Here is a 27083-nt window from a genome sequence, read left to right as displayed (position 1 = left end):
TCACGATATCTTGTTACGTCACGGATGGTCGCCATCTTGGACTCTGGCTGAGTAATAAATTCTCCCGCACGAGAGAGCGGGCTTTCTTGACACGTGCTTTGCTGGGAGAGCGTCTGCTTCTCCGCGTCCTTCTCGCGGCCCTGCGGTCGGTGGTTTCCGCGTGGCCCGGAGCGAGGGTAGGCCCCGAGTAGCTTTTTTGCCCGGCTCCAAGATGGACGGCAGCGGGGACGGGGGAGGCCGTTCTGGGGGAGCACGTGGCGCGCCGCTGGCCTTTCCCGGGGCTGCTGGGATGGTGGAGGAGTCCGGAGGCCTCCTGCCGCCGTCGGTCAGGGAGGCTGGCGGAGGCGGGGCCGCGGCCGCCCCTGAGAGGCGCCCCCGAGGCGGCGGCGGCGGCCCAGTCTCTTCTTTCCTCGCACAGCCAGGCGGCCCCCGCTCGAGTCCCGCGTCGCCATGGCCGCGGTTCCCGAGTTGCTGCAGCAGGAGGAGGACCGCAGCAAGGTGAGGCCCTCCTCGCTCTCATGCTCCAGGACGGGAGGCCCCGCCGACCTCCCAGACCCCCACATTCCTTTCCCTGTCCCCCGGGGACTGCTCGTGCCGCCGTGTCTCCCCGCGAAAAGCCCTCCACGCGGGGGTACTCGCCGGTCACCGCGCGCCCTCTGTTTCGTCCCCTTTAAGGGCTGTGCCGGCCCTCACTGCGGACCCGAGGCTACAACCAGAGTCTCGAGATCGGTGTCGGTAGCACGAGCCCGGGTGGCGGGTACCGAGAGCGCGCGGCGAGTCCCCGGAGCTTCTCTCTGGAGACTCGGGAATGTGCTCTCACGTGTAAGGTTGTGAAAACTCTTAGCAGAGACTGAACAGTGAAGGTGAAATCCACCTGACATGCCGCAAATGGCATAATTTGGTGCCGTTGCCTACAAACTGACCCCTCTTCCCCGCCCCCCTCACTTTGGGAAAGGTCTCTTTGGCCCAAATACTGGGGAAATTCCGTCAAGTCCAATCTGACGCTTGTTCCTCACAACTTTGTAAACGCCAAATGCGTCACTAAGGGAATTCTGTGATTTTTAGTAGGCGCTCTCCAATACTTACTGAACTTGGTTTTTTACTTTTAAAATCTTGCGCGTTTATGTAAACCGTCCCCGTGCCCCCTAAATCTTGAGGTCTGAAGGGTAACTGTTGCAGTAAATTCAGGGTATTATGGCCAAGTAAAGATTTAGAGGCCAGTCTCTGCTTATTACTGGCATTTACACTTAAGATAGTTTGGCAATTTGTAGAGGTGGGTGCGAGCCGCGACGTTATGTGCAGATGAATCATCACCAGGAAAGTTTTTCTGACCGAAAACGAAAAAAAAGAATACAAGGCGCTTTCAAATGTAGGTGACCTGGAAGGCACCTTAGAGTTACACATACTTAAAAGTCAAAGACATTCTTTGATCCACAGCACGTTTGGAGACACTTTCATGTAGTCAGTAGCGAAGTTAACACAGCTAGCTGGATTCTTCCAACAAAGTTCTTGTTGTCGTGTGTGTTTAGTTTTTTCCTCTTCTTTTTTTTTTTTTAATGTGTACATATTTTAGTGTTTATTTTTGAGACGGGGGGCAGAGGATCTGAGGTGGACTCCAGGCTGACAGCGGAGAGCCCCTAGGGGGTCTGGGACTCAAAGGTGAGATCATGACCCTAGCCACCCAGGTGCCCCTCACTGCTCTGTTAGTTATTGAAATGTAGCTTTGTGTGTGACAGTAGAGTCTTGATTGGGGTAGTTTTTTTTTGAAATTTGAAATAAGTAAACTTACCTTTCTTTTTCTTTTTTTTTTTTTTTTTTTTAACTAAGAGGTAAGTGGGAACTTGAGACCATGATTCTTTGTAAAATACAGCGGTAGTTTTGTCTATAGAAGTTTAGGTGTTGAATAGGAATTTTGACAGCAATTTGACTTTATTTCTATCACCTGATACCTCTTCCTCCAAAATCTGTTTTATTACAGCATTTTAAAAGGAGTTAACTCCTTCAACTATCTTCCTGTTACCACACTAGATTGTAGCTGGCTTTTAAAATAATTTTCCCACCACGCTGATGTTCCGGCAGAATTGGAAGTTTATAAAGGCTGTTTCCTGCCTGTTGGTTTTAGTGGGTGCAGGCGAGGATTATACGGAATTTTCCTGATTTTTTTTTTTTTTTTAATTACAGAAATTGGGAAATAATAAAGCTTAGTAAAATGCTACTCTAAAACTCAGTTTTATTTTGCTTTTATCTGTGATGCTTAGCCCCGTGCTGTGGATCAAGTCTAGGTGGTTTTCACTATTGAGCAAGAGGGAGTTTGGGACAAGTGTAAAAAAAGCCCAAACAAACAGGAAGTCAAATCTTAGGCAAACTATCCTCTTGCCATAATACAGCCTTGTTAGTCAATTGAAATTTTTTACATTTAAAACAAATTTTTTTTTAATGTTTGTTTATTTTTGAGAGAGAGAGCATGAGCAGGGGAGGGGCAGAGAAGGAGGGAGACACAGAATCTGAAGCAGGCTCCAGGCTGAGTTGTCAGCACAGAGCCCAATGTGGGGCTCAAACTCAGCGAGCTGTGAGATCATGACCTGAGCCGAAGTCGCCGCTTAACGGACTGAGCCATCCAAGTGCCCCTGAAATATTTTACATTTTTAAACTGAAAATGTTCTAAGTTTAAATATTCTGATTATTTTGGGATTTACATGAGGATAAGGGTTCATGGGGTTTAGGTCCACTAGTTAAGTAGGGAACGTAAATGATTCTTGAGGGTTTTGAATGCTTGTACAGCAAGTGCTCTTTTTGGCTTGTTCAGCAAAACTAAAAGGAGTATTGGTTTGTATTTGGTAGCCTGATATTTCCGTTTAGTTACATCCGTTAGCTGAAGGTTTTGGGATTTGTCTCCTTTCCCCGAAAGTAGTTTAGGAGAAGAGATACATGATTAATTTTGTTTTTTTAACTAGTCCTCAACTGATAGTAAAGATTATATCTTGGTCTTTAAATTCAGGAAAGTAGGTTTTTCCCAAGTTTAGTTCCTGAAAAAGTCAACTAAGGGATTAACACCATTAGGCCTTCTCTTCATGATAAACTAGTAATGAGCTTCCCTGCTCCCCAGAGATCCCTGGTGTCTGGAGTTTTCTGTGATGGGTAGAGGAAAATAATTGGAGATTATGCGGAACCTTTTTTCTGCAACAATGATAGTTAACCCTGGCCTTTAGTTATTCTGTACTTTCTAGGTTCTCTGAGGCTTCCCTTTGCCAAAAAGTCATTAAAATAGCTGGGCAGCATGTTTGAGTTTCTACTCAGGTTCAGTGTGTATCTTTCTAAGGGTCCTCATTGATCTTGGATTTTTTTTTTTTTTTTTTAATGATTCTTAAATTGCTACTGGACTGAAGCTTAACACAAAAGCTTTGCAAGAGCTAGGTGATACCCCTCCCCACCTACTGCTGTTACAACTTGGTCTTTCACTAGTTGGTTATATGGACTTTGGGTGGATGGTGTCTCCTCAGAGCCAGTCATTAATATTTGAGGTAATGCTCTGGTTTGCAGCGAGTTTTTCTTTAAACTGTTGTGGAAGTTGTAGGGATGCTACTCTGCTCCAGCTTGGATGGAAGAATGACCTACAATTTGTGTTAGTATAGGAACAGTCTTGAACTTTTAACAATACTATAGCAAGTCCAAACTTAGTAATTTTTGTGGACTGGAGTTTATACTAAATGACTTCATTTTTCCTTTAATTTTCTAAGCTTGGGAAGCATGACTTATCAGAGCTGCCCACACCTTAGTTCTGGATCAGTAACTTGCACACAGTGTCTTAGGATCCTCATTTGTGAATGCCACTTTAGTAGGTCATAATCTCACTTTTTTTTTCTTTTTTTCTTTTTCTTTTTTTGTGCTATGGGAAGAAATGGCCAAGGGAGAATTTTCTAGATTCTGAGGTTAAATTTTCGTTTGGTGAGACTTAGATTATGTCTAATATAGAGCTTTAGTTTAAGGTGGGATTTCTCAACCTGAGTACTATGGCCTTTTTGGTCTTGGTAAGTTTTTGTTGTGGTATGTACATAGTAAATGTGTGTTTAGCAATATCCCTGGCCTCTACTACTCCCTTCTCTCGAGTATCGAGAGTAAAATTACACATTGCCAAATGTCCCTTGACTGAGAATCACTTGTTAATTCTTCTCTCTAAAATGGTGTGATATGAGTGGGTTAGGTCGTGTTAGAGGCTAAATACTTAGTAAGCCTATTTCAAATCTTGTCAGATCTAGGACTGATAAATTCTAAGGCAACAATATGCTATATAAAATATAAGCGTTGTTGACCATTTTTGAAATTAACTTTCCCCCCAGTATTGAGGAACCAAAGATGGTTAAAGGTGGTTTTCTTCAGCAGCTTCTGGACAATTAAAGGTTACAAAGGGGCACATAAGTGTTTACCATGATGGAGTTCAGTGCCACTTTGGACAGTGGAAACCTGAGGCTCTGATGACAGCACTTGCAGGACATTTTGGGCTGGGATCGATTGAGTTACTTTTTTTTAATTTTTGAGAGAGAGAATGAATGGGGGAGGGGCACAGAGCATTCCAGGCAGGCTTCTCCTGACACAGTGCAGAGCCCAACACTGGGCTCAAACTCACCACTGTGAGGTCATGACCTGAGCCGAAATCAAGAGCTGGAGGATTAACCGACTGAGTCATGCAGGTACTCCGGTTATTGAGTTACTCTTAAGAGTATCTTTCTCCTAAAAGAGGGATGTGGAAATCATCAGCTGTTTCATATCCCAAATGCAAGCCATAAATACACAGAGGGGAGTGTGTAAGTTGTAGTTGAAGGCACAAAGGAATGACTGAACTACCTTTGCTTTAGAAATTGGGTCTTTGGCTTGACTTCCCTCCCACTTCTCCTTTAACAAATTTGTTGTGATATTTTAAGGTACTACTGTGTGGTCTGGAGAGGAAGGGTAATTTTCTCAAGATAGTTGCTTATGTTAACCTGTGGTATGCGTTTTCTGCCTGAAGAGTTTACGATTTACGTCTCTTGGTGGGTCAGACCCATAAGTTTTCATTCTGGTCAGTGTGAATCATGAAAAGTACAAATGTAGGTGTTACCACTTGCAAAGCTTTTATTTGGCTTTTCCATGGAGGGCAGTACAAAGCTTGAACATTGGTGCTGATGGGTCCCAGGGAACTGGTGAGTTATAAAAGTGAAGAATTGAAATCTTTGTATCAGAATGATCTGGGAAACATGTCCTACTTCTGACACAAAGCAGAAGAAATCCCACCATGAAGCAGGCGACCTCTTTATATGCTTTTTGTGTCTCAAATTTAGATGACACAAGCTTAACCTCAGTTCTATCCATGTTGCTGAACCATCTGCATTGGTGGTGAAGGTAAATTTTTTTATTCTTAAACCTATTTCTATTTCATCTTGGGTTGATCATAAAGTAAGATCATAAGGATAAGGTGGTAAATGTTTCTGAATACTCTCATCAACATGAGTAATGTGTAAAATGTCAGGTTTTGGAGAGCTGTGGACATAGTAGACTAGGGAACTGCTGGGAGGAGTCTTGGTGGGGATGCAGAGGATTTGAGCTTTGAATGAATTTGTTGGAGCTACTTCCTCTGTAGCATTGGTGTTTTGCTTCCCAGCAAAAGATCTGTACAGATCTCAACTCATTTGTTTGTGAACTCCTTTGAAAAAATAATCCAGGTATCTGGCAAGTAGGTGGATTTTTTTTTTTAAGTTCTTTTTTTTAATGCTTGTTTATTTTGAGAGAGTGAGAATGAATGAGGGTAGGGCAGAGAGAGAGGGAGACAGAATCCCAAGCAGGCTCTGCAGTTGTCAGCCCAGAGCCTGACCTATGGCTTGAGCTCACAAACCCGTGAGATCATGACCTGAGCCGAAAGCAAGAGTCACACTTAACTGACTGAGCCATCCTGGTGCACCAGTAGATGGATTTCTTGAAATGAAGGTATTTAAGCTGATAGATAATACAACTTAATCTCTTTCTGGTTCCTTGTTGGGATTTGACTAGTTCATAGGCTTGCAGCTCTGTGAAGTGATGATTCAGTTTATCCATTCGCTGAGTGCGCTGCACTGACCTTCTTCCAAGCCTCGGTTCCTGTTCTAGGAACTCGGAGCTATGTAGCCTCTAAATGCCCTGCAGTCTGCAGTGTTCTACTGTGGACAGCTTGTGTGTTGGTAGACTACCGGTAAGAATGGTTGGTGTCAGCAGGGGTGGGGCCCTCTGGGTCCCATCTCACCAAGATGAGTGGTGGAAATCTGATCACTTGCTGCAGCCCTTTATCTAGTTTTTAAAGCATGTGACTAACTTCCATAGCTATTATCTATGTTGGTAGCCTGAGATTTTCCAGAAGTCTTTGGTTCCATTGTCTTTGAGGATTAAGATATAATATTGGCAGGCCTGAATTATAGGAAGGGGAGATCCAATTGGTGTGAGGGAGGAAGGAGGCAGGAGATGAAGACAAAGATCTATAAAAGCAGAGCTCCTACGTTGCTTATAGTCCATTGAATTGTTTTTTATGCACCAGTGCTATGATGAAAAGCTGGGCTTGAATGCAGATAATAAACAGGTTTTGGTTACCTTTCAGGATAGAAGAAAACTAACAATTGGAATAGCAATACTTAAACCATAAAGAGGGTTTTGGAGGAGGATATGGCATTAGAATTTCTCTAATAGAGCACTTCCTAATGAACTGGAACCATAATACAGTATGTTTCTTAAATATATTTTTTTAATGTTTTTATTTATTTTTGAGACAGAGGCAGAGCATGAGCAGGGGAGGGGCAGAGAGAGAGGGAGACACAGAATCTGAAGCAGGCTCCAGGCTCTGAGCTGTCGGCACAGAGCCCGACGCGGGGCTCGAACTCATGGAGTGTGAGATCATGACCTGACCTGAAGTTGGACGCTTAACCGACTGAGCCACCCAGGTGCCCCGAGTATGTTTCATAAGTATCATGTGAGTCTTGCTTTCAGAACTAATGCAGATCTAGAGTGTGTCTGCAGCTGAGCATTTTTGGATTTATTTCCTCACAAATAAGTATTGGGCTATGTAAGGTATCCTTACCTTTCTAGCTGAAATAGCCTGTTTCTTGGTTCTTGTGATCAGAATGAAAATCTGATTTACGAGGCAGGCTTCTTGCCTCCGTTTTGGCTCCATGCTGTTGACACCATTCATGGATGACTTGTCATATTGGCCCTCTCCCTGAGACAGGTCTTAGTTCTGTAGGCAGTGGGAAGGATAAAGCAAAATCCTTAGGAAAAAGGAACAGTTTGAAGGGAAGACATACTGATGTCCCATGTGCTAGCGTATTCAATTCCTTATTATGTACAGAATAAGTAAGATTTATTTTTATTTCCAAGGTTTTATTTAAAATTTTTAATACTGGTTTCAGGAGTAGAATTTAGTGATTTATCACATATAACACCCAGTGCTCATCACAAGTGCCCTCCTTAATACCTATCACCCATGTAGCCCATCCTCTGCTGCAAAGCTAGTTAGATTTAATGGTTATTCAGCTAGTCCCCATTCTAGCAGAGCACAGTTACTGTGGAGATAATTTCTTTTTGTTGTGTCTTGTCGTTTTGGCTGCATGGTGCTAGTTTAAACTGGAGTCTGTAGTCCCCATAACATTGATATTTTCTGTAAGTATTTCTATTCTCCCTGTGGATTCTGAATTTCAGAATCTTCCCTTCTGTGTTGTCCAGTCACATAGGTACCCTTTGCCATCTGTAAGCCATTAAACCATTTGAAGAAGGAGATTTGCACTTGATGCTGTTTGTACCAGAGTGAGTCATAAATGAAATTTGCACCAAAAGTGGTTTTTAGCAGCTCAGAGCTCTGCAGAATTGTCCTGTAACCAGTGTCAGGTGCCCCAACTGTGAAGGTGATGATCAGGTGAGGAAATGCACAGGGATTCTTTATCAGTTTTTCTCCTTTTCAGGTTCTCTTACCGCAAAATTTACATTCAGAAACTTAAATTCCATTGTTTGAGACTAGGCAAGGTTTTTATTTTATTTTTTTTTAAGCTTATTTGAGAGAGCACGCAAGCAGGGGAAGGCCAGAGAAAAAGGGAGAGAGAATCCTAAGCACAGTGCAGAGCCTGATATAGGGCTTAATCTCACAAACTGTAATATGACAATCATGATGTGAGCTGAAATCAAGAGTTGGAACCTTAACTGACTGAGCCACTGGGTGTCCTGAGAGTAGATACCTTTTAATTAAAAAAAAATTCTTTTTAATGTTTGTTCTTAGAGAGAGAGAGAGAGACAATGCAAGTGGGGGAGGGGCAGAGAGAGAGAGAGACCTCAGGGACACAGAAATCCGAAAATCCGAAGCAGGCTCCAGGCTCTTAGCTGTCAGCACAGAGCCTGACATGGAGTTTGATCCCATTGACCTCGAGATCATGACCCAAGCTAAGATTGGACACTTAACTGACTGAGCCACCCACGTGCCCCAGAGAAGATACCTTCTAAATTCACTTCTCAGGAGATACCTGAGGGAACTGGGAAACAGAAAAATTATATGCCTGCTCTCAGATCTGCAGTTTGCCTCCTTAATGATTTAAACAGCCATTTTAGGCATTTTGATATCTGTGGCCCAAGTCAAAGACTGACATGTTGGCCTGCAGTGCTAAATAGTACTCTGAATTCTTACTTGGGATAGAGGTGGGTGAATGGGCGAAAGTATATGAAGGGATGCCATCCACGCCTTATACCCTCCATGCTGGTGATTTATTTAGCACGTACTGTGGCTTCAAGCTGTGGAGAGTTAGTTTTGTTGACTAAGGAGAAGAAAGAATGCTGACCTTTTAATCACACTTGTGCTTCCGGAGTCAGGATACAGTGCTGACTTAAAAGCTTTGAACATTTCACAACTTTTTACTCCTTGATGATTTATCTTCGGTATCTGGAGGGTTATATGCTTCAATACAAGAAAGTTGATTTAACTTGTGAATGAGAACTCTTGAGTTGGTGATGGATGACCTGAATGCTTAGAATTTTGCCGGTATCCCTTTTTAGACAACTCTTTAATGCACAGATACAGACTTACTGTGCTATCTGGGCTGTTTTTGTTTGGTTTTTGATGGTTAAGACTATCATGTCAGGTGGTTGGATTTTTGTTTGAATCCCTTCCTGGGGCAGTGTATCCAGGCAAAAATGATTTCTTGCTGGAGAAGCTTGGGTCCTTGATATCCTGCTATGGTGGAAAGTCTTTTGAAACCTTTAGGGGTTTTTGCTATTTCTCTGTGTCCTCACTGCAAAAAATGAAATTTGTATGCTGACAAGAAAGGAAGGCGGTAACATAATAGTCTGGAGTTTTACCTCTGTGTGGTTGAGAGTATAGGAAGAAAGGTGAAACCAGAGTAACTTTTAAAAAAAATGTTTGTTTTTGAGAGAGAGAGACATAGACACAGAATCTGAAGCAGTCTCCAGGCTCTGAACTGTCAGCACAGAGTCTGAGTGTGACTGGAACTCGTAGCCATGAGATCATGGCCTGAGTGGAAGTTGGAAGCCTGATCAACCTAGCCACCCAGGCACCCTGAAACCAAAGTAATTGTTCTGTGGAACAAAAAGCAGTTGGGAAAGTCCATTGTAGCTTTGACTATAGTGCTTAAATGAATTCCATTTACTAGATTACATTCCCCTGGGGTCCTTCAATCCTAATTCACAACGTAGTCTGTGTGCAGTTTGTAGGCTCATAGAGTTTGCTTGGCTTGTAGTGAGCTAAAATGGAATTGTCTGCAGGTTAAAAAAAAAATTGACTGGAAACCAGGATTTGTGACTTCTTCAGGAACTGGAATCTTAGGCACCGTAGCAGTTGTTTAAATGCACCTTAGACCTGTTCCAAGGGCTACTCTACCTTTCTAGCAGTATTTCTGGACTCTTTTATACCTGGCCTACTTTATCTCCTAAACTGCCGGACACAAACATAAGATAGACAGGATGGCCAGTATTCTCTGCAATCAAATTCAGTGTGTATTTTGAGATCTTTTTCAACATATTTGCCCAGTGGTAAGTTAACAGAAGGAAGGAAGCTTTTATCAGACATATGTCAGAGTTGTGATAAAGTGAAGTGTCCCTGACCTTGGGGCTTTATCTTTGTTTGCAGAGATCTCATAAATGGACATGTGAAAATTAAGCCAAACAAGCAAATATTTCATAGGAGTCATCAAGAATTCATTCTGAAGAAGTGTTGAGGCTGAGATGTCAGGGACTGTTAAAGTATACTGTGATTTTATTAATATTTGATGTTTGAATTATTTCTTAGAGGAGAGCCACTGTTCCAGGGCTGCTGGTTTTTGCAATTTAAAATTTTTCTTCGTTGCAGTGCTTAATGGGAAAGGGGGAGTACTGGCAGCTTTTAAGATAGAAAAGAGAAAGAAATAATCCATGCGTTTTTTTTGTGTGTGTGAATCCATTTTTTGGTGTCTTTGTAGGCCTGATTGAACTAGATTTTCTAGTTTCAGAAGTCAAACCTTGGTCTTGAACTTTTTATTTTGAGGCAAAGAGTCCACCAGGACATACATACCTTTGTATTCCCTGTTCTCTCATTCTCTTGATGCCAGTCTTCACTTGGCATTCTCCAGGTGCAGTAATCTAGAGTGTTGTGACATGTTATTTCAGCACTAGTTTCCTAGTTGGGTGGAAGAGGGATGAGCTGCTTATGCTGGTGCGCTCTCAGGCCATGTTTGTGTCGAGTCTTCAGATTGACCATCAGCTTGTCTGCTTTAAAAATTAGGAAATTCATTATATTTTAAGTTTAGTAGGAAAGCATTTTAGCCACTTTTTCACAACAGTGAAGTTCTTCCAGTTTTCTCCCCCCAAATTCTTAAACTGGCAAAAATGTGTTTTGGGGTATTATTTTCCTCTGAATTACCAACTCACAGAATCAGTTACTTTGATTTCCAGGGCAGTGTTTTCACATTTGTCCCTCGTGTAACCACAGTGGGATTTTATAATTCACCTCTTGTGTCTAGATTTCTCACCTCTTTGAAACAATCCCTGAATATAAATTGGTTCACTCTTGAGCTGGATTTTTCTGTCTACTCAGGAATCTCATACCACTCTACTGTTGTTCTCTATGTCTTCTCTTTTCTTAGTTTCTAACTTCTTTCAGTTCTGTGTACTATCGGGTTAATGCCTTTTGAATGTTATTTGTAGTTTGGGCATTTATATGAGAAGTTCAAGCTTTCATTCTATCTAGTTCAAGACTTCTTACTAGTACAGTTGAAGTGTTTGGTTAAATGTATTTTTCACATAGACCTAAAATCATGTAGTTGCTTTGTTCAGATTACATAAATATTTTGGACCTACCTATCTGCAGGTTTCCCCGCAATTTCAAATAAACTTAAGAGATATCTCAGCTGACTTTGTCATAAATGATCTTTTTTTTTTTTTTTTTTTAATTTTTTTTTTAATGTTTGTTTATTTTTGAGACAGAGAGAGCATGACCGGAGTAGGGGCAGAGAGAGAGAGGGAGATACAGAATCTGAAGCAGGCTCCAGGCTCTGAGCTGTCAGCACAGAGCCCGACGTGGGGCTGGAACCCACAGACCGCGAGATCATGACCTGAGCCGAAGTCGGACGCTCAACCTACTGAGCCACCCAGGCACCCCAATGATCTTGTATAGAACACCTTTTAATTACTAGCTTCCATTTTTAGAAGGATACTTTTTAACACTACAGTGAAATTGAGACTAATAGCCAAAAAATGTATTTCAGCTGAGATCTGTATCTGTGGACCTGAATGTTGATCCCTCGCTTCAGATTGACATACCTGATGCACTCAGTGAGAGAGATAAGGTCAAATTTACAGTGCACACCAAGGTAAGTGACAGAATGACTTCAGTAATCAAAGCAATGTTAGGTTACAGCCTTGTGATTCACAGTGATGAAGAGACCTCCTCAACTGAAATGGTTGCTTTTTTTTTTTTTTTTTTTTTTGGCAGTGTAGAACTACTGCTGAATGAGTACATCCCTCATCTTGCTTGTAGTGAGCATCAGATAAATGCTCTTGGTTCAGCATTTTCCACTCTGGTGGAGCCCTTGGGCTGTGGGTATTGCTGATATTGTATATACTCTGCTCCATGAGGAAGCCGAACCAGACAAAGTGATACAGGTGGAGCTGCCTACTAAACAGAGCACATCTTCCACCTTTGTTTTTAATTAGCATGCATGAGAAGTGCTTGCTTTCTCCGTATTTACTAAATTATTGGCCTTTGCCCCTCCTGTTTCTTGTGATTCAGAACAATTTCCAGAGTTTTAGTTTGACAAAGGCAATATGCTAATCTGAAAAACATGGAAAGTAAATGTAATTTTGCAGAATCCATCCTTTCTGGAACATGTTCAGCCTCCTTTCTCCTTCCATACAAGTTAAAATGTATTGAATGCTTGTCTTATGCCAGGCATTGTTGAAAAGGGTTTATTTACCTTTATTTTATTCATATTTATTTAGTTTATTTATGGATTTAATTTTCTCTTTACAACAACTTTATGATAGTATCTTATTATCCCTATTTTACAGATGAGGAAACTGAGCCACATGTTTAAAGAAAGTAAATGGCTGAGGCACAATTTGAATTAGGCAGTTTGATGCTAGATACAGGCCACCTCTGGCATACAGACCTGCTGTCTGTATGTAGGGTCCTCTCCCATGTGGTTTTCTTTTAATACCTTGGTGGCTTGATTAGCATGCCTCACTCAGGAGGCAGTGTGACACCTATGTGATTATATCTGCCTAAGTTGACCTCAGGTGGAGTTTTGTGAAAAGAATTCCTTACAGAATATGTTGAATCTTAGCTATGATTTTAGCGGGAAGGTCACGTGTTGCTGCTTTTGTTCTTTACTGAGTCTCACTGAGATGTTTTATTACGCAGAATTTTCCCATAGCGCAGCCCAGGAAATCCAAACCACTTTATCAAAAAGTGGTAGTTACCAATTAACTTCTTACTCTGCTCTTTACAGACAACGCTGCCCACGTTTCAGAGCCCAGAGTTTTCTGTTACAAGGCAACATGAAGACTTTGTGTGGCTACATGATACTCTTATTGAAACCGCAGACTATGCTGGGCTTATTGTAAGTGCATTTTAGAAAATCAAACAAGTCAGTTTCTTCTACCTTATTGTTCATTTTGTTTAAAGAGACTTTTACCCACTTTTTATAAGGGGTTGTGAAAACTGATTTCATCTACCAACTAGAGCAGGTGTTATTGGTAAAGGCTAAAAACATGAGAATGGTGTTATAGCTGTGAGGTGAAGCGTAGTCTTATGACCTGTATAAGAGAAGAGGCTAAACGGTTTCATGATTTGAATCTTCCCTATCTTTGGGTTTGGGGTTTCTCTGGTACTTTCAGCCATCAAGAATTGATTTCTAGGAAAACCTCAGTAGTGCTGATGGCGTACATTCAGTAGATTTCTCAAAAGTGTTGTATCTGCTCAAGGAGTGAGGGAAGCCGTTGTCTTTGTGTTAACAAAAGTAGTATTGAAGCCTGTGTTTGAGAATATTCTCTTCACTCAAAATTAGAGTTGTTTCCTTTAATATCTAGAGACTAATATTGATGGTGCTTCATCAACTTCATTTTAGCGCTGATTATAGTATATATATTTTAAAGTTAAATGGAAGCAGGCTGATATTATACCCTATCAGTCGTCCATCATAGGTAACCTGAACAAATGCTTGCAGTCTGAGTGCCCAGGTGTGGGTAGGAGATTTCTTTTTTATATGGCCAAAAGGAATCAGGTTAAAAGAAAAACAGAGATTGACCTGTCAGCCCCACTGGGATGGCTGCCTTCTATGCATAGGCACTGAGTAGAACACCACCGGGACAAGAATACTCTCAAGTTAATCTGCTTCCCCTACAGATTCCGCCTGCTCCTACAAAGCCTGACTTCGATGGCCCTCGAGAAAAGATGCAGAAACTGGGAGAGGGTGAAGGGTCTATGACCAAAGAAGAATTTGCTAAGATGAAGCAAGAGCTGGAAGCGTAAGTGGATTTTCTTGACAGGACGGTGTCTTTTGAGAAAAAAGTGGTGATGTGTACAGAAATCAGGAGAACCTGGCAGCTTTTCCAAAGTATGGCAGTTAATTAGTGGCCCAATGCTGTCTTGTAGAACTACATTTTGCAGTTTGTACTTTAACTTTGATTCTCTGGGGGCCACTGACACTGGATGGACCCAGTTGTTTCCCCCCATGTAGACCATACTCGGAATGCTGGTCTGGCATAGTGAAGTAAACCTTTGTCTTTATAGATAAAGACTCTCAGGCTGCTGATAATGTACAAAGCCTTACTCCCTGTAGTTTAGTTACTGGAGTTATAACTGAAACTAGATTGCAGTGATGGCTCTTTCAAGGCAGCACTCTGAATAATAATCATATTGATGGTTTGAAAGAAGCCCAGGTTCACAGGAAGCATATTTTAACTTGGTTATAATTTATTTCAAACAAAAATGGATTCTTTATTCTCTATCACGGTTGGGGGTTTGCATTAAAGTTTCTTATGAAATTATTGTACTTCTCTCTTGACTCCCTCCCCCTTCCATAATCAGTGTGGTGCCCGTTTCAACAGCTCTCTTCTGTGCCTTGCCCTACGCATGTCGCTACTCTCTAGGGCCAGTGCTCATACGCTTCCAGGTACTAAGTCATTCCCCGCACATGGCTTGAGTGTCTATCATGGGCTGTTCTGAGCATAAAGCACTGAATGCAGCCAACTGAAGTCCTACCATTGAGAAGTTTAGAGTGATCTTGAATACCCAGATTGAGATGAAGTCACTTTATAATGTCTAATAATTCTAAGGCTTAGTAGATAGACTTCAGTGCTATGTACTTGGCTACAGGATTAAAGGGTTTTCATTATTTTACAGAAACCATGTTCTGTGGCTGCTAAATACTAGCACTGATTGCATGTAGGTTTGGACTTTTTGTAGACTTGCTCAACTCTGGTTATACTTTACTTTTGCCCTTCTTTGGGTTCGTTCCACAGATTCCCAATTGGCAAATGCTGTATTACCTAATTAGATATAAAGTTATACCAAAATGTTTTGGTCCAGTTCAGGTGTTTCACTTAGTGGTATGAAGCAGAACAGTGATAACCAGGACCAGTATTGGTCGTTGAGTCAAGTGGTGCCAGTTGAATTCCTTGTGTGCTTCTCTTCCAGTGAGTATCTTGCAGTCTTTAAGAAGACTGTGTCCTCTCATGAAGTCTTTCTGCAGCGGCTCTCCTCTCACCCTGTTCTCAGTAAAGATCGCAACTTCCATGTGTTCCTGGAATATGATCAGGATGTAAGGCATTTTTGTTCCATTTCCATGATCCAGTGAAAACACACATGACCATATTTTTAAAAATATGCTTGAAGGGCCCCTGTCTGGCTCAGCTGGTATATAACATGCGACTCTTTTTTTTTTTTTTTTTTTTTTAATTTTTTTTTTCAACGTTTATTTATTTTTGGGACAGAGAGAGACAGAGCATGAACAGGGGAGGGGCAGAGAGAGGGAGACACAGAATCGGAAACAGGCTCCAGGCTCTGAGCCATCAGCCCAGAGCCTGACGCGGGGCTCGAACTACCGGACCGCGAGATCGTGACCTGGCTGAAGTCGGACGCTTAACCGACTGCGCCACCCAGGCGCCCCTATAACATGCGACTCTTGATCTCGGTGTCATGAGTTTGAGCCCCATGTTGGGTGTAGAGATTGCTTTAAAAAAAATAAAAATAAGACATGCTTGATATATTTTCTGAAAAATTGACTTTTAAAGTACTGAATTTTTTAATGGCATAATGGAATCCTTTCTTAGATGCTGTTTCCCTCTGCCCCATAGATCCATTGTGTAAGACATTTTTAAAGATGCTACTTAAAGATTTTTACTTTTTATCCCCCGGTTAATTTTGGGATTATTAAGAGGAATTTTGATTCACATTTTTTTTCTCCTTGGCTACCTGTTTGTTGGAAGGAGTCATATGCTTTGCCCTTTTTTTCCAGTGTTAGTTTTTTATTACTTAATATGCGTGAAGCAAGCCCTGACTTAAAAATTTCCTCAGCATTTTTTTTTTTTTTTAAGTTTATTTTGAGAGAGGACAAGCCGTGGTGGGGGTGGAGGGCAAAGAGAGAGAAGGAGAGAGAATCCCAAGCAGGCACTGGTGCTGTCAATGCAGACCTGACACAGGGCTCAGTCTTGTGAACTGTGAGATCATGACCTGAGCTGATACCAAGAATCAGATGCCTGACTGAGCCACCTAGGCATCACACTTCAGCATCTTCTAACCAGTGAGTTTCAATAATTTAAGGATTTAGAGGCCACAAAGACATGCCTGGCTAGCTCAGTCATAGAGCATACAACTCTTGATCTTTGGGTCATGAGTTCAAGGCCCAGGTTGGGTGCAGAGCCTACTTTAAAAAAAAAATTAAAATAAAGGCCAAGACTTAGTGCTAAGTAGCTTCCCAAAATAACTTTAGGTCATGCTTTTAGAATTATTGCTTGTATTTAGGTTTGGCTGTTTATTTGATATTTTAGATCTAGTGGTAAGATGGAAGTATCTTCTGTGTGTGCCTGTGTTAGTAAACAGTACCACTTAGAATGTATTTAGGGTTTTTTAAAGATTTAGAAAAATGTGTGTGCCATAAACTGTTCTTTTGGATTCCCCCCCCAGCTAAGTGTCAGGCGGAAAAATACCAAAGAGATGTTTGGTGGCTTTTTCAAAAGTGTGGTGAAAAGTGCTGATGAAGTCCTTTTTTCTGGAGTTAAAGTAAGTGGCTTTTAGCTGTTGTAGAAAATTCTGACTTCGTGTGAATAGGTGACCTTTTATTTTTTCAGAAGAGCTATTTGTGAAACAAATGGTATTAACTTCACAGAAATTAGTTTTTTCAAATTTTGGTTTTTATCTACTCATTGAATTTTCACTTATTCTCTTAAAATACCCTGTTCTCTCAAGGAGATAAGAACCTTCACACACTTAATTCTTCCATTTTCTCCTTTTCTGTAAACAAAGCAGTTGTTCAATTATTTTTAGAAAGAAAATAAGCTACAGGATTAGTATTTCATGCTATTCTCCAGAACTACAGTGTCCACTTTGGTAGTCTCAGCCACATGCAGCACTTGAGCACTTAGCATGTAGTTACTTAGTATAATTAAAGAACCAGATTTTTAATTTTACCTATGTGTTGGGTTTTAAGAATTTCATAAGAAAAGAATATAAAGTATTAAAAGTAGTTTCACCTCTTTTTTTTTTTTTTTTTTAATGTGGCTACTAGAGATTTTTTAAATAGCACATGTGGTTCACATACTTCTGTTGGACAGAGCTGTTCTAAAAGACCAAATTGACATACAAGTCTCCCATTTACCCTGGTGATAATTAATCTCTGACTCTTCAACCCCCTTCCACTGATGGTTACCATCCACTGAGTTACCATCTTGTGTCTGACTTTTACCACTTTTGTTGAGGGCTTGAGCAGGGAGCCCAGAGTACAGGTGCTGGGTGGAGGGCATTGTCAAAAATTTGTAACTCTAGGACTTCATCCTTGCCGTGTTTTAAGGTGTGTCGGGCTGTCCTATACCCACACATTGCTGGATGTTTGGCATCCCTGGCTGGTATGCACCAGATTTACCCCCCATATACACAGATGTGGCTAGGTTACAGTGTAGGCAAGAACCACTTCTCTACCAGGATTGCTGGATCTTAGTGCCAGAGTTTTCCTGGGCATTGTTGAATGACTCTTCAAAGTGGTTTTCTCTGTTGACATTTCTTGCCAGCACTTGGGTTTTGCCAATCTTGGGTATGAAATGCTGTTTTGTCAGTTTGGATTTCCCTGATCCATAGAGGTTAAAGTTCTTATGGATGAACTTATGTCCTTAATGTTTCTTTTGATACAAAATGCATTCATATTCTTAAGAGTTTTGCTTCTTAAATATCTTCTTTTCCTCTTTTAGGAGGTAGATGACTTCTTTGAGCAAGAAAAGAATTTCCTCATTAACTATTATAATAGGATCAAGGATTCATGTGCAAAAGCTGACAAAATGACCCGATCTCATAAAAGTAAATACCATTTACCCACTAGCCACCTTAGCTTTGCTCAGTGTGCCAGCTTTGTTCATATAAAAAGAGCTGCCCTTATTTCTGCAGATGTTGCAGATGACTATATCCACACTGCAGCCTGCCTGCATAGCCTGGCTTTAGAGGAGCCCACGGTCATCAAAAAGTAAGTTTTTCTTGGAAAAGCATTTTCCCTTTCCGTTAGTCAAAAACTCCTGGGTGGTATAATGAATAATGACTATAATAATTTCACTTCTGCTTTTGGGTGCCAGCTCATCAAGAGTAGATGATCGTCTCCAGCACTCAAATCTTATCTACCCTATGAATGTAGACAGATTTAAGGTGTTTGTTGGGGACTCGGGGCACCTCTATACCAAACATGGTAGCTGTTGTCAAAGCCTTTATTTTTGTCAAACTGTCTCCATTTTTTAATTGATTTGCTTTAATTTTGGAGTTGTCTCTGAATGAAGTTTGCTTGTATGTTCTGTGGCAAATGGTGCTTTGTCTGGTAATGCCCTAGACTTAACCTTTGTTTTGGTTAAGGTGGTCCTAAGGGTAATGCAATGACCCCAGTCAGATTTTTGAGCTTTTTTATATGAACTTTTCACAGTTTCTCCATCCTGAGCATTTCTGGTGTGAGGTTGTATTCTACTTAACACCTAGGGCTTGGTATAACAGGTATAACATTTCTGATTTGAAGGTGGAAGTCAGGCTAACAGCAGAACCCAGGTGAAATAGTAGCTTTTTGTTTTGTTTTAAAAATTTTTTTTTTCAACGTTTATTTATTTTTTTTGGGACAGAGAGAGACAGAGCATGAACGGGGGAGGGGCAGAGAGAGAGGGAGACACAGAATCGGAAACAGGCTCCAGGCTCTGAGCCATCAGCCCAGAGCCTGACGCGGGGCTCGAACTCACGGACCACGAGATTGTGACCTGGCTGAAGTCGGACGCTTAACCGACTGCGCCACCCAGGCGCCCCTTTTGTTTTGTTTTAAATAGTATATTTATGGCTTTGGGATACCCATGGTGGTGGCTCTTTAGAACCTGCCCTTGGTTAACACAGCTTTGGCATTGGTTAAAGACTATCTTGGGACATGGTTTCTGCATGGCAAGGTGGCTGAAGGGGCGGCAAGAGAGGCCTATACCCATGAGTGTGGCACTGTCCATGTGTGCTCAGTTCTGTAACTGTCCTCACTACTAGATTGCGCCAATTGGTGATGAAAGTGCTGCTTTGATAAACTGATTGTAAAGCACTAAAGGCTAGGACTCCTGCATTTACTCATTCATGTCTTAAGAGTATTGATAAGGTCCTGTTTCCTACATGATTTTAAGACCATCTGCCAAAATCATGTGTGTATTTTCAGGTACCTTTTGAAGGTTGCTGAGCTATTTGAAAAACTTAGGGTAAGGATTTTTATATTGGTCTTCATAATATTTTATAATCTGTAGATGTCTGCTTAGGTGATAGTGACTTTTACTTTTTTTTAATAGAAAGTAGAGAGTCGAGTCTCCTCAGATGAAGATTTAAAACTGACGGAACTTCTCCGATACTACATGCTCAACATAGAGGCTGCTAAGGTAAGTAAGACAGGAGTTCCTGCATTGGAGTAATTCGGGACCACCTTGCCAAACTGAGAGACATTTGAATTACCATTAATTGAGTTCATTCAGGAATAGCAAGGGATTTGCAGTTTGGGGAAACACATGCTATAGCAAGGTACAGGCAAGTCTGTTCAGTGTTTGGGCTGGGCTTGTATTTAGGAGAGTGAAAAAGGGATGTCCAGCCAGAGTCCAAGCAGTAATCCTTTGGCTTGTATCACTTAAGAGCAGTAGGGGTGATGCTGAGTTGATCAGATAGTAATTTGGGGGATCGTAGGATATTGGATATGGGTGTAACTGAACACACACCAAAAGGGCTATTTCTGAAGGAGAAAAGGTTTTGGGGTTTGTGAGTGTTTATTGAATTGCAGTTACTGAGTCATAAATCATTACTTACCAAAAGGCAAGACTAAGTGGTAAGCAGAATGACCATTGGGAACGAAACATGGATTCACTGGGCATAACACTAAACAAAAATATTTAAATTACTCCTGCTGAATCAGGCAATGTAAAATTAGGGAAAATAATCATTAGGAAGTAGGAATTCATTATTTCCCTTATAGTCCTTTTATTTTATTTTATTCATTTGTCTTTTGGCATGTTTCCTGAGTCTTCTATTTGGATATATATATATATATATATATATATATATATATATATATATTACATTAGATTGTATCTCATTTTCTATTTTAATGGACTTAAGAGCTGATGATAAACACAGATTTTTTGAGTGAACACAAGAACACATAATTGTATGTTGAATCTCACATATCTATCAGATTTCAAATACGGAGGTAACTTGTACTTTGCCATAGGTTGCAAATAGTCTTTATTTCAAATGAGAGCCTGGGGTTAGACTCCTCAAGGCAGGACTTGTGGGGCAGGGTTAGAGGAAGCTTCTTCCTGCCTCACTGCCTAGTTGTGTTCTAGCAGTATCACTGGATGCACCCAGTAGTGCCTGCCTGTGTTTCAGTAGAAGGTGGTTAATTTTCTGAACTTGCTTTCCGTGACTGAATCAACTAAAAAAAATCCTTTAGTTTTCACTGTTGGGTTTTATTTCTCGATCCATATAAAGAATTCCAAAACCTCTCGACAATGCCATAAGAATTACTGTTCCCAGCCTAATCTTGAGATTAAAGAAAACATAAAAACATGGGAGGGGAAGGTAGAAGTGGATTAGATTGTTGCCATCTGACATTTCAGGCAGTGCACTGACATCCACGGTACTTGGGCTGGTTTTTAGAGTGGTTCAGGTACTTGGTCTTCCTGTTGTGTTCTCTGGTGATTTTTCAGGATAAGTTTACCATGTCTTTTCTGTTAATTTTCTTCTCAGGATCTCTTATACAGACGCACCAAAGCCCTCACCGACTATGAGAACTCAAATAAAGCATTGGATAAGGCCAGGTTGAAAAGCAAAGATGTCAAGTTGGCTGAGGCACACCAGCAAGAATGCTGCCAGAAATTTGAACAGCTCTCTGAATCTGCAAAAGAAGGTGGAGCAGGGCTATTCTTTACTTTTTGCTTTTTATTTGGAAATAATTTCAAGCTCACAGAGAAAAGTTGCACAGAAAGTAAAAAGAACACCCATATATTCTTTACTTGGAGTCACCTAGCTGTCTAGTTTGCCCCTTCTGCTTCATCTCTTGCACGTGCACCCATGCTGCCACGTTTGTGTTTATAAATACACGTGGGGTGGTCTTTTCTTTTTTAGCCATTTGAGATTAAGTTGTATGTATTATGGTCCTTTTATCCCTAAGCTTTGTTGAGTATTTGTCTTACATCCCTATAGTACACTTACCCACTTTGGTAAACTTTAATACAACACACTCCAACCTGCTCTCTCTATTCTCATCTTATTGTTGGCCCTAATAATGGCTTCCCGTCTGGGGTTGCCATTAGGTTACCATTGCTCTTGTGTCTCCTCTAATTTGGAAGGAACCCTTCTCAGGCCCCCACCCCTTCACCTTTTTTTAAAATGACATTTGCCTTTTTGGAGACCATAGTCTCTACAAACAGTGTTCTTCATTTTCAGATGGTCTATTTCTGCAACAAATAGGTTCTAGTTATGCATTTCCAACAGAATATTCTGTGAGTAATGTGTCTTTCGGGTGTCACATCTGAGGGCATGTTCTGTTCGTTTTCTCCTCATTTGTGGTGTTAATTTCTTTGCTGTATAGTTAATACCCACGTCACTAATCAACTGTGTGAGGAGACCATTTAAAAACCCTGCAGATAGTTTCTCCCTAAATTTAGACTGTGTTGAGTCTTGCCTGAGCCAGCTCCTACTGTGCTGGTTGCAGAAAGACGATTCCCTGCTCCCCAGTTCTAGTGTTCTCTTCCCAAGCCTTTGGCATCATCATCATCCATTAAGCACAAGCCTTCCCTTCTTTTGCACATTTCCTTTCTTGTCATTGTTAGTCATGGGTTTCTATTTTGGAAAATAGTTTTTAAATTCATTATTGTAGTCCATTATTTTGGCGCTCAATTTGTCCAGACTTAGGGGGAAGCACCTTTAAGTTGGCATGTCCTATATCTTCTCTAGCCCTAGAAATCACCATTTCTTCCAGAGGTGTAGGTTCTGTTTAGTTACAGAATTGTGACAAGATTAGGGTGTTGAGTGTGCTCATTTCTCCTGGGGTGTCTCTCTAGGCCCTTCAGGAGACAGAGCCAGGAAATGGAGGGGCGTGTAACTCTCTCCAGGAGTCATGGTGGCGATACAGTTCCAGTCCACAGGCCGCAGGGTTCTTTTTTGCCTTATCTCATTCCAGAGTAGGGGGGATTATGGCTTAACTTTATTGGGAGATAGTGTTCCATTTCCACAGAACAGGAGTGTGGATTGTAGTCTTTTCCTTATTAGGCGCGGGGCAGAGGGATGGGGTGGTCTAACCTGCAGTTCTCAGGAGCCATGGAACATGCTAGAGCAAAAGTCAAGAATGTGTCTTCCTGAATGTAATTATAGTGGTAACTGTACTTGATTCACTCCCAGACCTTGGCTTTCTGTGACAAATCCCTAGCTCATTTTAAGACTGTTTTCTCAGAATTCCCCCTCCCCGCAAACCTTTGGTTCCAAAATCCAGGCATATCTGAAAACATCCTGATACTAGCAATAAGCAATAGAGTTCTTGTCCTTTGTTTTGTCTTGGCTTATGTTTTCAGTACTATAACTTAGCTGTAAGGGACAGAGCTTCTCTGTACAGAAATCTTGCAAAAGCTATGCTGATATGCTCATGTGGCCGTCTTTTGGATTCTTTTGAAGGAACCTTCTTGCTGCCATAGTAAAACAAATTCTTGTCCTTTGTTTAATTAGCTAATTTTAGGTGTTTGGGAACAAACTTCAAAACTGTGGAGTTGAAATCTTAGATTATTATGTAGGTCAAAGTTTGGTAGCTCTGACAACTTCAGAGAGGATTAAGGAAAAACTACAAAACTTTAAAGTGGTGCCAATTTAGGCCTGTCCTGATTGCCTAAGGTTTGTCCATGTGTTGTTGGATTTTTATCCTCTTTATTCAAAAGTGTAAGCCTGGATGTACTATATTTAAAAGTACAGTGTTCTATAGGATACTGCAATGAATGGATCTTAACTTGTTTACCTCTGATCCGAGTTCTTTCTAAACTTCATAGCTGAACTGATGAGTTAGTTGAATGAGCATGGTACAAGTGATAGTGTGGGCAGGCATCATGGGTGGTCTGACAGGTTAGTGATGAGTCCTGGTCCTGGGTGCAGGCCTAGAGGCGGGAGGTGAGTTTATCTGGACATCCAGAAAGACCTGTTTACTATATCCAAGGTAGTGTTACTAACTTATCATTGTAAGTGTTCTTGCAAGTTTTTACTTTTTCATGTGGCTGCTTTCGTATTTCTTTTGGTTAGTGCTGCACAGACCTGATACAGGAGGGTATGTTTGCTCCTGAGGACTAGAGCACCAGCTTGATCTGGGAGATTTGAGCAAAGGAGTGGTGGTTCTCGTGGAAAGAATCTGAGGGAGGAAGTACTTACTTTTGGCTTACCCTGGTTTCTAATAGGGCAATAGTCCTGAACAGTATTTGGCAATAGAAAGAATAGATGTAAAGGTGGCCTGTTGTACAGATCACACCCACAGAGAAGCTGTCTGAACATGAGTGGTCATTTGAAAGTTTAAAAATAATCGTTTAAAATAGTCATTGGCGCAGGTATGTATGACTCACGACCTTTCCCGGCCCTCTTTCCACAAGCACTGGGAGTTAAGAGGTTTGGGGCAAGACTGACCATTTCAGAGATTCTCCTAAGTAGTCCGTGGCATTATCTGGATTTTGATGTTCAGTGATTGAGTGCGGTGTTCATTTTAAAGGCAGTGGCAGGCACGTTACTACGTTGTCCATAAAATGTCAGGTGTGGGTCCCAATCACTGAGGTAATAAAAATGTGAGAAAATGCGTGTATCAAAGCTTTGAAGATTGTAAGAATGATATTTGGAAGTTAAAGATGAAAATTGTTCAGCTTTTGTTGGTAAACTCTTTTGCAGAACTAATCAACTTCAAACGAAAGAGAGTGGCAGCATTTAGAAAGAATCTAATTGAAATGTCTGAACTGGAAATAAAGCATGCCAGGGTAAGTGTTTTCCTTCACATTAAGCCAGAAGCTTTTTAGGGTTCAAGTTCTTTCCCAGTTCACTGTCCCAGTGTCATCAGGCAGATGGGGTTTGCTTTGTGTGTGTGTTTTTAATATTTATTTTTAAGCGAGCGTGCATGAGCAGGGGAGGGTCAGAGGGGAGCGGGGCAAGGGCAGGCTCCACCCTGACAGCAGCGAGCCCATGTGGGGCTTGAACTCATAAACTGCAAGATCATGACCTGAGCTGAAGTTGGAAGTTCAACTGACTTGAGCCCCCCAGGCGCCCCTGCGTGTGGTTTTAATCTGTAATGTAGGTGGGAGTTGTTGGAATATTTTTTTCTGCTTGCAAGCCAAAATTCTATAACTTATTGATGAAATACTGCTTTTGAGAAGAGCATATACTTGTCTTCTGATACTAATTTCTTTTTTGTTTAGGAAGGAAAAACTTCCTTGAATATTTAATGTCTAGCTTAATTTAATACAGAAAAAATGGAGAACAGTGATCCTCAATGTTAGATACACATTAGAGTCTACTTAAGGAGCTTTTAAAGACATTTTGGTGCACAGACCAATTCACTCAGTTTCTGGGCATGGCTTTTTCGGTGGTTCGTGGATACAGTTGAGTTTGAGCACCAGAAATGCTGTAAGGCCCAAGACAACAGGGTCAGCAGAGAGCCACTGGAGAAGGGGGAGCAGTCACTGGCCAGTCGTCATTGGTTAAGCAGGAAGACCTTGAACATATGTGTGTATTTTGAATTTCTTAGACTGTAACATTTACTTCTTAAGTCCAAGTCCTGTTGTGTATGAACTTTTAAATTGGGGTTTTAGAGTGTCATGTATACATAAATCATAACTGTAACATTCCAGACCTTTTTAAAGTTTATTTATTTGAGAGAGAGAATGTAAGGGACGGGTGGAGGGGAGGTGGAGGGAGGGAATCCCAAGCAGGCTCCATGCTGTCAGTGCAGAGTCTGATGCAGGGCTCAATCTCCCAAACTGTGAGATTGTGACCTGAGCCGAGATCAGGAGCCGGATGTTCAACCAACTGAGCCACCCAGGTGCCCCTCATTTCTTTTCTTTTTTTTTTTTCAACGTTTATTTATTTTTGGGACAGAGAGAGACAGAGCATGGACACGGGAGGGGCAGAGAGAGGGAGACACAGAATTGGAAACAGGCTCCAGGCTCTGAGCCATCAGCCCAGAGCCTGACGCGGGGCTCGAACTCACGGACCGTGAGATCGTGACCTGGCTGAAGTCGGACGCTCAACCGACTGCGCCACCCAGGCGCCCCCTCATTTCTTTTAAAATGAGAACTTTTCTAAAGCAATTTGTGCTAGGTCCTATATGAATATTTATCATTTATAATCTCACTCATGAAAATTTGTAGCAACTTTTTATCTGGTCTTTCCAAGGCCTTCAACTTCAAAGAACAACTCTTAGATAGCATTTAGGTTAAGTCACAGTAAGCAGAATTGGTGTGAGTGCATTGAGAGCAAACCTCGGGTGGAGGAGGTGCTGGATGGCCACCACTACCTTCAGTGGTGAGCCTCTCCAGGCTGCAGTCCCAGACCCTCAGAGGGGAGGAACTTGACAGCATGAAATTGGTGTGCAGGTTGTGATTTAATAAAGAATAGGACCAACCTGGTTTGGCAGGCTTCAAATCTCTTGTGAAAAGCTTTAAGTTGGTGGGTTTGAGTTTACTTCTTACAGATATGTAGGAGGTCTGGAATGTAAAACGATTCATTGGTCTACCTTGACTTCTTTCTTCCAGAACAATGTCTCCCTCCTGCAGAGCTGCATTGACTTGTTTAAGAACAACTGATCTGCCTTTTCTCTGAATGAAGGACACAAATGTGAAAGAAAGCCAGCGTCACTTGCACTTAAATCATTACCACAGAAGATTTATTACCTTTGACTTTAGTTTAAAATTATGTGAATAAATATTTTGATTTCTAAAAATCTTAACACTTAACCATGTTGGTTTAAAAATACTTCTATTGCATGCTACTTGGACATAATTAATCCTTTCCTTATGCATTTAATACCTCAAAGTGGGCAGAATCTAAATGCTGGGTTCTCCTGTAAATTTGTCTTTAGTTCTTAAAGAGTGCAGGAAACATGTGCCTTCTGGAAACAAGTATAAGCAGTTGCCTGGCACATGTTGTCTCACTGTTTCATGTGCCCATGTCCCTACAATTTAGAGTAGGTGCCAATTACAGCAAATAAGTCAGCTGCTTGTTACAGGTAACAGACATTCCATTCCTTAATTAAGGTGATTTTTTTTCTCCCTTCTTATGGTTCTTCAGTCACCTAAGTGATTGCACTGTAATAGCAAGATCTCATTTGTCTTTATATACCATTTGCAGCTTCATTTTTTGGTAGTTTGGTAAATATTTGAGGGGAGAGAAGTATCTTAAGGTTATAAAAAACAAATAATACGGCCTATTTTAGAAGATGGCCATTCTACATTAAGAAAGATGTGAATCCCTTCCCTGACCATAGGGGGTCTGTGTGTGTGTGTGTGTGTGTGTGTGTGTGTGTGTGTGTGGACTTTTTATAAAGTGTATAATAAAATAATAAATCATGTTACCACATGGAGTGTTTTTGTGGAAAACAAGGCCCAAGTTGCCCCAGGACTGCAGTTGGTGCTCGCTCTTGATGGTGGTGAGGGCTTCAAGGTCTCTGTCCACATCTTCCTGGCCTCTGTTCTAATATTCATGTCTCTTGAGACTATTAATGGCCAGTTTTTTGGAAGGCCCTCAGATCTGCTCATGGTTTGATTCAGGTTTGCATTTTTTGACCGGCTCAGAAAAGATGTGTCTATCCTATATTTGGTGATGACTGAGCACTTAAGGTAGCGCCTGCCAT

At 41.3% G+C, this 27083-nt stretch overlaps 1 protein-coding gene and 1 non-coding gene across 6 annotated transcripts; both read left to right on the top strand.

The window, feature by feature from the left end:
* Nucleotides 1–22: 22 nt before the first annotated feature.
* On the top strand, nt 23–26180 carry SNX5 (sorting nexin 5). Of its 5 annotated transcripts, none has more exons than XM_045445384.1 (14): nt 23–176; nt 423–498; nt 11733–11837; nt 12975–13085; nt 13871–13992; nt 15164–15287; nt 16652–16747; nt 17929–18034; nt 18122–18197; nt 19395–19434; nt 19522–19608; nt 20966–21125; nt 24131–24216; nt 25987–26180. In XM_045445384.1, the coding sequence occupies exons 2-14, from the start codon at nt 451–453 to the stop codon at nt 26035–26037; spliced, it is 1212 nt and encodes a 403-aa protein (XP_045301340.1). In that variant the 5' UTR covers nt 23–176; nt 423–450; the 3' UTR covers nt 26038–26180. The 5 variants fall into 5 exon arrangements, with proteins under 5 accessions (XP_045301340.1, XP_045301344.1, XP_045301339.1 ...); XM_045445385.1 differs by having other exon boundaries at nt 70–176; nt 419–498; XM_045445388.1 differs by lacking the exon at nt 423–498.
* On the top strand, nt 6041–6277 carry LOC123581787. Its single transcript, XR_006704016.1, has one exon. It is a non-coding gene; the product is annotated as a small nucleolar RNA SNORD17 (small nucleolar RNA).
* Nucleotides 26181–27083: the final 903 nt, after the last annotated feature.

This window comes from Leopardus geoffroyi, chromosome A3, assembly GCF_018350155.1.
Source record: "Leopardus geoffroyi isolate Oge1 chromosome A3, O.geoffroyi_Oge1_pat1.0, whole genome shotgun sequence".
Lineage (NCBI taxonomy): Eukaryota > Metazoa > Chordata > Mammalia > Carnivora > Felidae > Leopardus > Leopardus geoffroyi.
The sequence above is the reverse complement of the archived record's forward strand: the minus strand, read 5'-3'. Positions and strand labels throughout refer to the sequence as shown.

Excerpts from the sequence above, each read along its gene's own strand:
- SNX5 (XM_045445383.1), top strand. The coding sequence starts at position 451 with ATGGCCGCGGTTCCCGAGTTGCTGCAGCAGGAGGAGGACCGCAGCAAG. Across the intron at positions 19,435-19,521 it reads AGCTATTTGAAAAACTTAGG|AAAGTAGAGAGTCGAGTCTC; the intron begins GTAAGGATTTTT and ends TTTTTTTAATAG. Across the intron at positions 24,217-25,986 it reads TGGAAATAAAGCATGCCAGG|AACAATGTCTCCCTCCTGCA; the intron begins GTAAGTGTTTTC and ends TCTTTCTTCCAG.